This window comes from Ursus maritimus, unplaced genomic scaffold (assembly GCF_017311325.1).
Source record: "Ursus maritimus isolate PB19 unplaced genomic scaffold, ASM1731132v1 scaffold_14, whole genome shotgun sequence".
Taxonomy (NCBI): domain Eukaryota; kingdom Metazoa; phylum Chordata; class Mammalia; order Carnivora; family Ursidae; genus Ursus; species Ursus maritimus.
Window position 1 is genome coordinate 42,892,174 of NW_024423786.1, and position 13,591 is coordinate 42,905,764.

General features: G+C 49.6%; 1 protein-coding gene across 1 annotated transcript in view; it reads left to right on the top strand.

Annotated features, from left to right (window-relative positions):
• The window catches only part of CDCP1 (CUB domain containing protein 1), a 54,233-nt gene that overhangs the window by 22,503 nt on the left and 18,139 nt on the right, over positions 1-13,591 (top strand). Inside the window, exons 3-5 of the mRNA XM_040628245.1 lie at positions 5,780-6,026; positions 10,220-10,582; positions 11,498-11,866. Of these exons, the coding sequence (XP_040484179.1) occupies positions 5,780-6,026; positions 10,220-10,582; positions 11,498-11,866 (979 nt within the window). The remainder of the gene's footprint in view (positions 1-5,779; positions 6,027-10,219; positions 10,583-11,497; positions 11,867-13,591) is intronic.

Genomic DNA, 13,591 nt, shown 5'->3' on the forward strand with positions numbered 1-13,591 from the left:
ATTCCCACCCGAGAAGCCGCTGGTGAGGCAGAAACTAGCGAAGGTGTCCTAATAAGGAGAGGTGCGGAAAGCAGAAGAGTGAAGAAGAGAGGTGTGACTCATGAGCACCCGCTCAGGGCCTGGGAGCCCACGCGCTGTTTCCACGAGGCTTGGCTTGGATGTCTTTCCACCTGGAAGACCTCGAAATGACGCCAGAATCTGGAGCTGTGTCTGCGTTTCTGTGAACCTACATCATAGATCCTCTAAAATATGACACCAGAGAAATCCCAAGTTCCCGGGGAGGCAAAAGAAAGAGGTGCTGAAGGAGAAAACACCCAACCACTTTCTTTAAATTACAGTGCGTTTGTCAAGCACTCACACGCGCCGACCCGGTGTGGCGTGGCCATGGGGGCGGCTGAGATTTATTCCAGGGCTGGGGTGCCCAGTTTCAAGGTCTGATGAATGATGGTGAGCGTAGAAGGGGGAAATGTGCGAGCAGCGTGTCGTTCTCAAACTCAGAGCATCTGTGATGAGTTACAAGTTCTTTTACCCAAGCAATGAGGGTCTCTCTGCTACTGAGCGGTAGAGCTGGGGGAAGGGGGATAGGGGGAGTCCAGAAGTCAGGCATGTTCATGGTTGGGTTATTAGCCTCTCACTCCCCATCTGCCCCCTCTGCTAATACATGCATCATTGAGGATGGGGCGGGGTCGTCCTGTGGGTGATGTGTCGTCCTTGGCTGTGACCTCGGGAAACAGCCCATCATATAAATCGTCCCCTCCTGCTGCAAAGAGGGGGTGAGCTTTGGCTTTACTGCGCACGTGTTTCCTCTGGGCGATGAGCTGAGAAGCAGGTGGGGATTCTCTGGTCCTGGAGACTGAAGGAAAGCTACGAACCGTGGCTGGGCAGTGGAGTGTGCTAGGTTGGCCATCCGGGAACAGAACAAAGGAACATGGTGAGATGATAAAAGTATGCTCACCTGCAGTGAGCCATCGCTCCCTTTTAGCAGTTCATCTTCTTGGTTTGCAAAATGAGTTAGAATGAAAATCTGGGTTATTTTGACCCAAAATAAAAAACATACATAACGGGTAGCATTAGGGTTGGTGTGTTCAGTAGAGTTGGGATAATTGGCTTTCCATATGGGAAAAAATAGTAAAAGTGAATCCCTACCTCCCAGCACAGATGAAACCAAGTGTTTCCAATACAGATTCCCAGGTCCCATAGTAGGAGTCCTGGACCTTGGGACTTCATCATTCTTGAAGTCCTCCAGAGACCATTTAGAAACAGCGGTGCCTGGGTGGCTCAGTCAGTTGAGCGTCCAACTCTTTATTTCAGCTCAGGTCATGATCTCAGGGTCATGGGATCAAGCCCATGTGGGGCTCTGTGCTCAGCAGGGAATCTGCTTGGGATTCTCTCTCTCTCCCTCTGCACCTCCCCCTGCTCTCTCTCTCTCAAGTAAATAAATAAATCTTTAGAAAACAAAAAAACAAAAGAAACCCCTCATCTGGAGTATTAACTCCCTGGGGGCAGGGACGCCAATGATTTTTGTCATTCAATCATTTGCACCAGGTATGGTCCCCTAGAACATATTATGAACCCAGTGTTTATGGAATGAATACATGATTTTAAAGATTCTAAAAGGAAAAAAAAGATTTCTAAAAATGATCACCCATTTTCCTTTGGCTGTCATCAAGAATAGACTAGATTGTCATACACCCAGAATTTGTTGGGGGTACCCGACCTGCCTCCAAGCAGGAGGGAAAAGCTGAGCAGAGGCATCGTGGCAAGATCAGCCTTGTTCCCGAAATCTAATTTAAAGATACCTGAAAATATTACACACACCATGAGAGAAACAAGGCCCACCCCGGAATGTTATTAAACCATATTTTAGCTATGGTCGTGACTACTCTTTGTTTCATTTATTAAGTGCCTGCTTTGTGTAGAAACACAACCTTCCTAACGAGTTTTTCCCTCTTGTTTGTTTATTAAGGCATAACTTACATATAATCAGCTTCACCTATTTTAAGCGTACAGTCTGATGAATTGTGGCATCTGTGCACAATGTGTAATCACCTCCACGGTCAAGATACAGAATGGTCCTCTGGTCCTGCAAAGGCTCCTCTGTCCCTGGTGCCTCCATTCCCTGCCCACACCTCCCACGGCAGGCTGCAGATCTGCATAGGGTCTAACACTTACTTAAAATAACAATCTTCGAGAGCACGGGGCTGAAGGCGGAGGCGAGGCTGGAAAGGCAGGCTCACACGTGGAAGGACATCATGGCACCCAGGGCGCCTGGGTGGCTCAGCGGGTTAAGCCTCTGCCTTTGGCTCAGATCATGATCCCAGAGTCCTGGGATTGAGTCCCGCATTGAGCTCCTTGCGCGGTGGGTACCCTGCTTCTCCCTCTGCCTGCCGCTCCCCCTGCTTGTGTTCTCTCTCTCTCTGACAAATAAATAAAATCTTAAAATAAATAAATAAATAAATAAAATAATCATCATCACTGTAGAGTAAGGAATTTTTAAATTCATTTTAACTTAGTTATTTTGAGAGAGCGCGTGTATGTGTGCACAGGGGAGGGTAGAGGGAAGGGGCAGAGGGAGGGAGAGAATCCCAAGCAGAATCCCCACTCACATGGAGCCTGATGCAGGCTCGATCTCCAGGCTCTGAGATCATGACGCGAGCTGAAATCAAGAGTCAGACATTTAGTTGACTGAGCCACTCAGGTGCCCGCCAGGTCAGGAATTTTTTTTTAAATGCTGTGGCCAATGGGTATAAACACAGACAGAGGAGCAATAAGAGTGGGGAAGACATTGGTACCCTAGCTAGCCGGGCTGCAGTCCTGAGACTGGATGCCACTTCCCTTGCCCATGAGTTAGCCCTGCTGGAGCCCCGGGGTTGGAGGCCATGGGGGAGCATGCCATGCCTTCTGAGACTGGGTGTTCCAAGAATTTTTTGCAAATAGCGTGGTTAAGACATTTTGATAATTGCAGAAAAAGAACACAAGGTTGACACATACTGCTTGGATATCAGTCTGACAACTGGGTTTCTGAACACGAATCTAGATTCATTTTAACCTGATGTCTTCAAGAACCCCTGGGCCTCCAGCTCTCTCTCTCTCTGAAGATTTTAAGTGGCTACACTGCTTGAAGATGAAGAATTGGAGTAAATAAGCTTCTGCCTTAGAGAGTGTTTTCTCTCTCGGAAGTTCTTAATTAAGAAGCTCCGAGCCTCTGGTTCCCACCGAGATGGATTAGCCCAAACTGAAATCCTGGAGTGGCGGTACGTCTGTGAGATACTTCCAAAGGCAGCCGAGGCAAGAATATGGAGATGAGAGTTTTCCCTGGAGCCCTTGAGAGGCTCATGACCGCTGCCTCCACCCAGGCACCAGGCACTGTCTAGATCCTGAGGCTCCCACTGAAAAAGGCAAGCAAATTCCTGCCACATTAAGGTAGGAAGGAGCTCCCATTCTGATCATGGGCAGCAAGAACGAATGAACAAGTAACACAGTGCTCTCAGTCAAAGACTAGAGCAGGGAGGGAGACAAAGCAGGAAGACTGGGGGTGGGAGGTGAGGGGAGCACTTTAGGGGGCTGCTCAGGGACTGCCACTGTGAGGAGATGACCTTCGAACCGACACTGGAATGACCAAAAGGACCCAGCTCTCTAGAAAAAGAGCGTTTTAGAAATTAGGACCAGCATGTGCAAAGGCCCTGGGGTGGGAAAGAGGTTATGGTGTGTTCTAGCAAGAAGGCAAAGGTGCCCTGAGCATGGTGACCAAAGCAGAGAGGGGTCCAAGCTGAAGTTGGAGAGATTAGGCCATTTTGCTCCAAAAATGCAAACCTAAGCTGTCTTGAAAGCCAAGTCGGGAAGGCAGCTGAGCTGGTGTCCCCGCATTCTGAGCCATGGGTCTGTGTCGCTGCTGGGCGGTCATTGGGAATGCTGACAGTTGCAAAGTCACTTCTTCCTTCCTCAGGTACTGATCATAGACAGGGAGCTGGCAGGAAATGTAGAATTATTCTAGCCCAACCCCCTCATGTTACAAGTGAGGGAACAGAGGCTCAAAGAGGGTAAAGGTCTTACTGATAAAATGGAGAAAATATTTGCAGTTCATTATCACAGACTGTGGGATCAATTTCCACTAGTATATAAAGCCTGGCCAGCCTAAAGCAGAGCAAACAAGGGGGGAGAGAGGGTCAAGAAGAGGTTGACAGAAGTCCCAACATATGATGGCACACAGCTTCGGGCCTGGGAAACGCAAGTGCGCTCATACCTTCCCGTCGGAGGGGAAATGCACAGAACTCATGCCGGCCTGCAGTTTTGATAAAATGAAAGCACATGGCTGGTCAAAAACTGGAAAAGACTCGAATGTTACTCAGCAGGTGCGTGGATAAATAAACCAGAGTTTATACAGACAATGGAATCTACTTAGCAGTAAAAAGATGGGGCGCCTGGGTGGCACAGTGGTTAAGCGTCTGCCTTCGGCTCAGGGCGTGATCCCGGCGTTCTGGGATCGAGCCCCACATCGGGCTCCTCTGCTGGGAGCCTGCTTCTTCCTCTCCCACTCCCCTGCTGTGTTCCCTCTCTCGCTGGCTGTCTCTCTGTCACATAAATAAATAAAATCTTTAAAAAAAAAAAAAAGAAAAGAAACACGTTACTAATCCCTTCAGGAACATGGGTTAAACTCAACAAACATGCGGGACAAAGAAACCAGGTACAAAAGAGAAGACCTGCAGGGTTCTGTTTATAGGACAGTCTGGATCAGGCAACGGGTAGTTTTCTGGAAGCAGAAGCTGAGGTTGACTGTAAAGGCACATTAAAGGGACATTTAGGGGTGATGAAAGCTTTCAACATCTTGACTGTTGTGGCGGTCACATGTGATATACATTTGTTAAAACTCTTAAAATGTGTGGGCCCTTTTAAATGTATGTAAATTATTATCTCAGTAAAGTTGATTTAAAAAAATAAATTGTTGGGGCGCCTGGGTGGCTCAGTCGGTTAAGCGTCTGCCTTCGGCTCAGCTCATGATCTCAGGGTCCTGGGATCGAGTCCCGCATGGGGCTCCCTGCTCAGAGGGGAGTTAGCTTCTCCCTCCCCCTCTGCCTGCCCCTCCCCCTGCTCGTGCACGCACTCTCTCTCTCAAATAAATCTTTTTTTTTTGAGATTGTATTTATTTATTTGAGAGAGAGCACAAGTTGGGGGAGGAGCAGAGGGAGAGGGAGAAGCAGACTTCCTGCTGAGCAGAGAGCTGGAGGCAGGGCTCGATCCTGGGACTCTGGGATCATGACCTAAGCCGAAGGCAGATGCTCAACTGACCGAGCCACCCAGGCACCCCAATAAATAAAATCTTAAAAAAAAATTTTTTTTCCTAGCCTCCACTGTTGTATATATGTATATACTGGGCATGTGAGGCACTCAGGGCAGGAGACAGCAGCTCTTTGCAAACAAATACGTCCCTGGAGAGAGAGACAAGTCTCTGTACGTGGACTTTCGTTTACAGTCCTATTGAGAAGGGGTGTGGCAGTTTCTCTGATTGCTATTTCATCCTGCACAGATGGGGTATGAACACATATTGCTCAAAACATCTAGGCTGTGGTCTAGTGTTTTTAAGTTTTAGAAAAATTAATAAAGCAAACGAGACCCCATCAGCAACAGGCTACTTCTTTCCCGTTGGTAAGGACAGCACTATCATGTTACACCCCCCTCCCGCCGCCCTTCTCAGACCAGGAGGGAGGACATGAAGGTGTCAAAGAGGGCATCCTTCCTGGACCAGCGGAGGGGACGGCAGCAAGTTTGGAGACCTAAATAAATCATCCTGCTCACTCCATTTTTCTTCCTTCTTCCAGAAGCTTTTGAGATTGCCCCGCCGCACGGAAGTGGCATTACGGTTTTCATAAAGCCTGGGAGCCCAGCTCTGCCATCCAAGCTCTGTTACATCATCAATGCTAAAAGACATAAAACCTTGTTGACCATCCAATCTGGAGAAAAAGAGGTCTTCTCCTTCAGCTGCCACAACCCAGAGAATCACTTTGTCATTGAGATCCAGAAGAATATTGGTAAGTACATGCTCATGAATATTGGGCACCCTGCTTCTCTTTCCGGTGCTAAACCAGCTTCTAACGCTGAAACCACACTCTGTTTAGCTGCGATGGGGCTGTTCGTGGTTCTCACCTCTACATAGGTTACATTGTGGAACCTTCCAAAGAGCCCTATGAGACACTCACAGAGACAGCGACTTGCCTAAAGTAGCATAGCTTGTAAGTAACAGCAGGACAAGAACCCAGGTACCCTGGCTCCAGGCCCTGCCTGCCACCGCTGTGCCACACTGTTTCTTGACAGAGCTCCAGAGCTTCCTTCAGGTCTGGGGTGCTCCAGCGGATATGCTAAAAAAAAAAAAAAAGTTTTTAAACTAAAGGTTAAATTTTTTAAACTAAAACTTTAAAGCTAATTGAATTCAAATTTAAACTAATTTAATTTTAAGCTAAAACTTTGCCGACGAGGAGCAAAAAACAAGGGAGTCGGAAGACAAAGAAATTGGAGGGGTACCTAGTAGGTTGGCTCAGTCGGTGGAGTGCGCAGCTCTTGATCTCAGGGTTGTAGGGTTGAGTCCCACATTGGGTGTAGAGATTACTTTAAAAATCTGAAAGAAAAGAAAGAAAAAGAAAGAAAGAAAGAAAGAAAGAAAGAAAGAAAGAAAGAAAGAGAAGGGAAAGGAAAGAAATTGGAAGGTTGAGGATGTAAGGGTAGAGAGGTGGGTCCAAGAGGCGCAGTGGGGAAAACAGCTTTGAGGCTGTGGGAGCTGGGTCTGGCTTCAAGCCTTAGGCTTCTGATCATGTGAGCTCTTCACGTGGCTTCATATAAGTCTCTTAACCGTTTTGTGACTCGATTTTTTCTTCTGTAAAAGAAAAGTCATTGTACCAACCAACAGGGCTCTCTTGAGGGTGAAATAAACTAATGGACTAAAAATGTTTGACACACAAGGTAACAAACGGCTATTTGGGATTATTGTTATTCCTCATAATTTGAATTCGGGATAGGAGATTGACATATGATATAATCACCAGGCCGAAAGAATTAAACGTAGAATCTTTAAGGCGGGCACGCCAGCTAGGAACCTAGGTGTAGTAACAAGAAGGAGAACACTATTTGGGGTCCAATCAAAGCCATACTCAGAAAATCTCTTTTGTCTTTTATTGAAAATAAATGAATCAGGCAATAGATAAGCAAGAAAAGGGAGTAAAATGAACCTTAGGAAGAAGTTCAGAAAAACGAAAGGAGGGCGCCTGGGTGGCTCAGTCGGTTAAGCGTCTGCCTTTAGCTCAGGTCATGACTCCAGGGTCCTGGGATCGAGTCCTGCGTGAGGCTCCCTGCTCAGTGGGGAATCTGCTTCTCCCTCTCCCTCTGCCGCTTCCTCTGCTTGTGCTCTCTCTCTCTCTTTAGCTCTTGCTCTTAGCTCTTGCTCACTCTAAAATAAATAAAATCTTTTTAAAAAGAGAGAAATTAAAGTAATTATCAGCAGCTTTAAAACTACACCTAGTAACTAAAGCTGAGGCACTGTTCTCTATAAAGACTAATTAAATAGACAAATCTCTGACTAGTCCCCTGGAAGAAAAGAAAGCGAACATACGGAGGTACAGCATTGAAAGGATAAGTGTTGACTGAATGACATTTACAGAGGTGACTTCTAAAATAGACGATGTACACCATTATGATAATAAGTGTGGGAATCTGAATAAAAGAAATCCTTTCCAGGGAAAATGTAATGAGCCAGATTGACTCCCAGAAAGTTAGGAGACCTGAATAAATAAATAACCAAGGAGGAAATTGGAAACCGTGTCCAAGATGAAGGAACGCAGGGTTCGGGTTAGTTAGACACGGTGTCCTAGAGGACCCTAGAAAACGTCAAGGAGAAGCTAAGTTCCTATATTTAAACCTTTCCAGAGGAGGGTTGGCAAATCTTTCCCGTAAAAGGCTGGATAGTAAATACCTCAGATTGTCTCTGTCCCAAGCACTGAGCTCCGCTCTTACAAGATGGAATCAGCCTCAGACAGCAGGGAAACGTCTGGGCCATGATGTCTCACGTGTTTATGCTTGCTGGCGGGGATCGGACTGGACTGGGCCCATGAGCTGTGATTTGCTGACCCCATTCTAGAGCACGGAAGGAGGCAATCCCTGTGGCCCTGGGTACATTGGAGGTGTGGATGGAAAGCCCTGGAAGGGGTAGCTCTTTTTTTTTTTTTTTTTTAAGATTTTATTCAATTGAGAGAGAGCGAGAACACGATCAAGGGGAAGGGCAGAGGGAGAGGGAGAAGCAGACTCCCTGTTGAGCAGGGAGCCCAATGCAGGGCTCAATCCCAGGACCCCCGAGTCATGACCTGAGCTAAAGGCAGACACTCAACCGACTGAGCCACCCAGGTGCCCCAGAGGTGGCTTGATATAATGAAGTTTCCTTGAGCTCCTAAAAACAGGCCCTATCTTTACCCACACACAGAAAGTCTAATTTTAGCCACCTTCCTCACCTTATCATCTCACCCTGTCTCGTGGGTTAGGCAGCACGATGTGTTGGCAAGAACTCAGGTGGACCAAACACAGCTTGGACGTTCGTCCTGGGATTGCGTATGCTGCAAACACACTTGTCACCCAGACTCCAGGACCGCCTTGCCAAATTGAGAGCTCGGGCAGGAATGACCTGGGAGGTCCTGGCCAGCTGGGAAATTCTCCCGTGATCCCACTTTGCCCTGGCAGTCCTTTCAGACCCCGCACTGGAGCAGCACTAGGGGTGGGAAGATTTCCTGTTCCAGTGGCCAGAAGCCCCCGCACCGTTCAGATTCCCTGCACGGGACACAACCAAGTCTCCCTGTTCTGTCTGCCTTCTGTCCCTTCTTCTGCAGGCTCATTTCCTCCTTGAAAGAGCAACGTTTCTTGCTTTGCTTTAAAAGACATAGGAGGGGGGCGCTTGGGTGGCACAGCGGTTAAGCGTCTGCCTTCGGCTCAGGGCGCGATCCTGGTGTTATGGGATCGAGCCCCACATCAGGCTCCTCCGCTATGAGCCTGCTTCTTCCTCTCCCACTCCACCTGCTTGTGTTCCCTCCCTTGCTGGCTGTCTCTATCTCTGTCGAATAAATAAATAAAATCTTTAAAAAAAAAATAAAAGACATAGGAAGGGCGCCTGGGTGGCTCAGTCGTTAAGTGTCTGCCTTCAGCTCAGGTTATGATCCCAGGGCCCTGGGATTGAGCCCTGCATCGGGCTCCCTGCTCAGCGGGGAGCCTGCTTCTCCCTCTCCCACTCCCCCTGCTTGTGTTCCCTCTCTCGCTGTGTCTTTCTCTATCCAATAAACAAATCAAATCTTTAAAAATAAAATAAAATAAAATAAAAATAAGACTTAGGAAACGAAAGGCACCAAAGCCTGTCATTAGCTGTTAGCCTTAAAAAAAAAAAAAAAAAGTTCAACTGCACTGCTCATAAAACAGCGGCATGACAGCCCCGAGGCAAAATGATAACTGTGCCTCGGGATTCCAGGCGTACAGGGGGTTGTAAGTTCAGAGTACTCGGTACGTTGATGAGTCCGTCGATGGGAAAACCAGTCTTAAAAGGCGGAGCTCGGCACCGTGCCTTCGCAATTGTGAAACCGTGACTGTTTCAGACCCAAGGGTACATGGGGTATCCCACAGCCTGGGTTCCATGGCAGGGGGCCTCCGTCCGGCTTACTAAGGCTGGAAAACACGGTAGTTAGGAGGCGTCTTGCGTCTGGTTCTCTGGAAGCAGAGCCTGACACAGGAATCTTTCAGTCGTTTGTCCAGAGGGTGCCCTCGAAACAAGGAAGCCGTGAGAAAATAGAGCCAAGGGAGGAAGTAAGCAGAGGTGTGGTTTTAGCTGACGTGTAGCCACAGGCCGATGCGGGCCTATAAGTGACAGCGCCAGGTTGTCGCTTGAAGCGAGGTCAGGCTTGTTCGCCCCTGCCTTGGGGAGCAGTGATTGGCTGTGGGCTGCTACCCACCGTGGGAGGGCAGGACGTGCAGTTCGACCCTTCAGGCTCTCTGGCCCAAGGGGGCTCCCCCGCTAGCCGAGGCACTTCCCCAGAGAAGAGTGAGCTCTTGGCCACCGACACTGACACGGCCCAGAGATCGTGCCTCTGCCTGGGGGAGCGGGGCAGGGGGGCAGGGGCAGCATCTGCTCCAGGGGTCAGGAGAGGCCAGGAGTGGCCTGGTAGCGTTCGTGACCAAGCTTGCTTTTGTGACTGTGTTTCAGACTGCATGTCAGGCCCCTGTCCATTTGGGGAGGTCCATCTTCAGCCCCCAGCATCGGCGCTGCCCACCCTCAACAGAACCTTCATCTGGGACGTCAAAGCTCACAAGAGCATTGGTCTAGAGCTGCAGTTCTCCATCCCTCGCCTGAGGCAGATCGGGCCTGGGGAGAGCTGTCCAGACGGAGTCACTCACTCCATCACCGGCCGCATTGATGCCACCGCGGTCAAGATCGGGACCTTCTGCAGCAACGGCACCGTGTCCCGCATCAAAATGCAAGAAGGGGTGAAAATGGCCTTACACCTGCCCTGGTTCCACAACCGCAACGTCTCCGGCTTCAGCATCGCAAACCGGTCTTCCATAAAACGTGAGCATGCCCCTCCATCCCCAGGAAACCTGCAAGCCCCGCCCCCTGCTCTAGGTCAGAACTGGGCAGATGTGTGCACTGTTGTTTGATTCAACCTGAATACCTCGAAGGAAGATCCCACGCTTGCGGAAGTGGTGTGGATCTCCTGGTGTGAGCCCACCCTTTTCTAGTAAACAAACTGTGTGGCCACCCTCTTTCCTCGGTCCTCTGGGCCCGTAAGGTTTGTTTTCAGAACCTGAAGTGGCATTGGCTCCACAGACCTCCCTTGATGACCCCGTTGCTGAGTTCTTTGTCCCGTCTTCCAGCCCTTTCACGTTTCCGGTAATTGTATCCTTGGTGTGCCAGAGCCGGTTCACACCTGTTCGTGACAGCTGAAGTTTGAATGTTCAGGCATTTTGGGGGCTGATGCCAAACAGAGCCATTCATAGAAATACATGATGTAAACTTATAAAGTAAATTCGTTTAGAAACAAAGGTACTAGAGGCTCAGAACTCAACACTTCCTCATTATTTCACGACATTTCACTGTCATCTGTGCTCTTGAGGTTATTGGGGTCGATGGTACCTCTGTGGGTACATACAGCGGGGAGCTACTGCCCGTCTGCTCCGAACTCCGCATCCATATCTTGTTGGCGGCTTGGAATCAGCCGTGGTGGGAGTATTTACAACAAGGAAATGGGCAGGCGTTACAGATTAGGGCTTTGTTTTCCCCCCCGGCTGGGTCGGCTGGGTCGGTCATTCAGCATTTAGTCACACCCACCACTGATGTATGCGTATCCGGGAAAAGACCGCATGCAGAGCTCAGGACCTGAGTGTCGCTGTCACGGCTTCCTAACCCTGCTGCCTCCCAGGCATGGACAGCCGTGACGGTCTAATCGCCTCCTGTTCTTTCTCGTTGGGGTCCTCTGCCCAACAGGACTGTGCATCATCGAATCTGTGTTTGAGGGTGAAGGCTTGGCAACTCTGATGTCTGCCAACTACCCAGATGGCTTCCCCGAGGACGAGCTCATGACGTGGCAGTTTGTCATTCCCCCGCACCTGCGGGCGAGCGTCTCCTTCCTTCGTTTCAACGTCTCCAACTGCGAGAAGAAGGAGGAGCGGGTCGAGTACTACATCCCGGGCTCCACCACCAACCCCGAGGTGTTCAGGCTGGAGGACAAGCAGCCCGGGAACATGGCTGGGAACTTCAACCTGTCTCTGCAGGGCTGTGACCAAGATGCCCAAAATCCAGGGATCCTCCGGCTGCAGTTTCAAGTTTTGGTCCAGCGTCCACAAAATGAAAGCAGTAAGTGAGCCCCATTTTCCTTTCCCCTCCCCCTCCGGCTCCTTCTTTCCTTCCTGGATAGTCTGCTTGGCGTGAGGTTCCCTTCCTATTTCTTATCTGTGGCTCCCGGAGCACTTGGACTCTGGACCCTATAAGAGTTTCGGGAAGTGCGTTGCCAGGCAGTGAGACAGGCTCATTGGTGAGCGCCTGGCATGCTGCTCCACTCCAACACCGTAAGGAGCAGAGGCAAACTTGCATTCAGGCTGTGGTTTTTAACAAAAGTGTTGGAAGGCTTCTTTCTTTTCTTCTCTTCTTTTTTTTTTTTTTTTTTAAGATTTTATTTATTCATTTGACAGAGATAGAGACAGCCAGCGAGAGAGGGAACATAAGCAGGGGGAGTGGGAGAGGAAGAAGCAGGCTCATAGCGGAGGAGCCTGATGTGGGGCTCGATCCCAGAATGCTGGGATCACGCCCTGAGCTGAAGGCAGACGCTTAACCGCTGTGCCACCCAGGCGCCCCTCTTCTCTTTTCTTTCTTTCTTCCTTCTTTTCTTTTTTTTTCTTTCTTTCTCTCTCTCTCACTTCCTTCCTTTCTTTTTTTTAGAGAGAGAGCATGAGCAGTGAGGGGAGGGGCAGAGGGAAAGAAAGAATCTTAAGCAGATTCCACGCCCAGCGCAGAGACTGACGCGGGGCCCCATCTCACCACCCTGAGATCATGACCTGAGCCAAAATCAAAAGTTGGGCTCTTAGCTGACTGAGCCACCCAGGCATCCCCAGAAGGTTACTTTCTAGATCACATGTCTTGACCCTCAGGGTGAACCAGAATGGCACCAGCACCGTCAGCAGTGATAATGATAATGAACCCTGTTTAATTGGCCAAGTGCCCCATACCATGCACACACTCCATGCCAAGCCCTGACCTAAGCACGCCACTTAGCCTCAGCTAACCCTTATTACAGCCCTACGGGGAGGCAGGAATTATCCTCAATTACTGGTGAAAAACCAGGACGTTCAGAGAGCGTTTGGAACTAGCCCCGCGTCACGTAGCTTGTCAGGAGCAGAGCAAGCTCAGAACCCAGAGCCTGTGCTCTGGACCATTCTGAACCCCAGGTGGGTTGGTGAGAACGAGGTTCTGAGATGCCATGAATCCAGAGAAGGTGAGTCAGGGCCAGGACTAGGGCAAAGTGCCCAGCATGCAACGTGGAAGGAGGCACCCCCTCTGAGGCTTTGCTGTTCTGGAGACGCTCACCCTCAGGGTCGTGTAAATACAAGATCAGCCCCTGAGGGCGAGCGCCTCCTTGAACTTTGCTCCGTGGGGAGCAGTGTGGATCTTGAAATCAAAGGTACAAGACGAGTTCAGAGGGGCTGTTCCTGGATCCCGTCTCTCTGCTGGAGTCTGAAGGAACAAGTGTGTGACAAGTGGTCTTGAGCCGGTGACATGGGCTCAGAGTGTGTTCTGTCTCGAGGACGGAGTCTCAGCCTTGTTTTCCTTAGTATTTACTTCCAGGAAGTAGGCGGAGCCAGGCAGAAATGGTTAAGTGGAAACAGGAGACGTTTATTTCATAGAGCCGATAAACATCTGGAAAGCGACCGTGTGGGACCCGCCGGAGGGGTTGCCCGGCTGCCTCGGGAATACCTTCTGGGTTTTTCCGGAAGCTGCAGCCCCAGGTAACCTAAGACAACGCCTTTTGATTTACAATAACCGTGTAGAAGGCGTCACTCTGTGTGTGTGTGTGTGTGTGTGTGT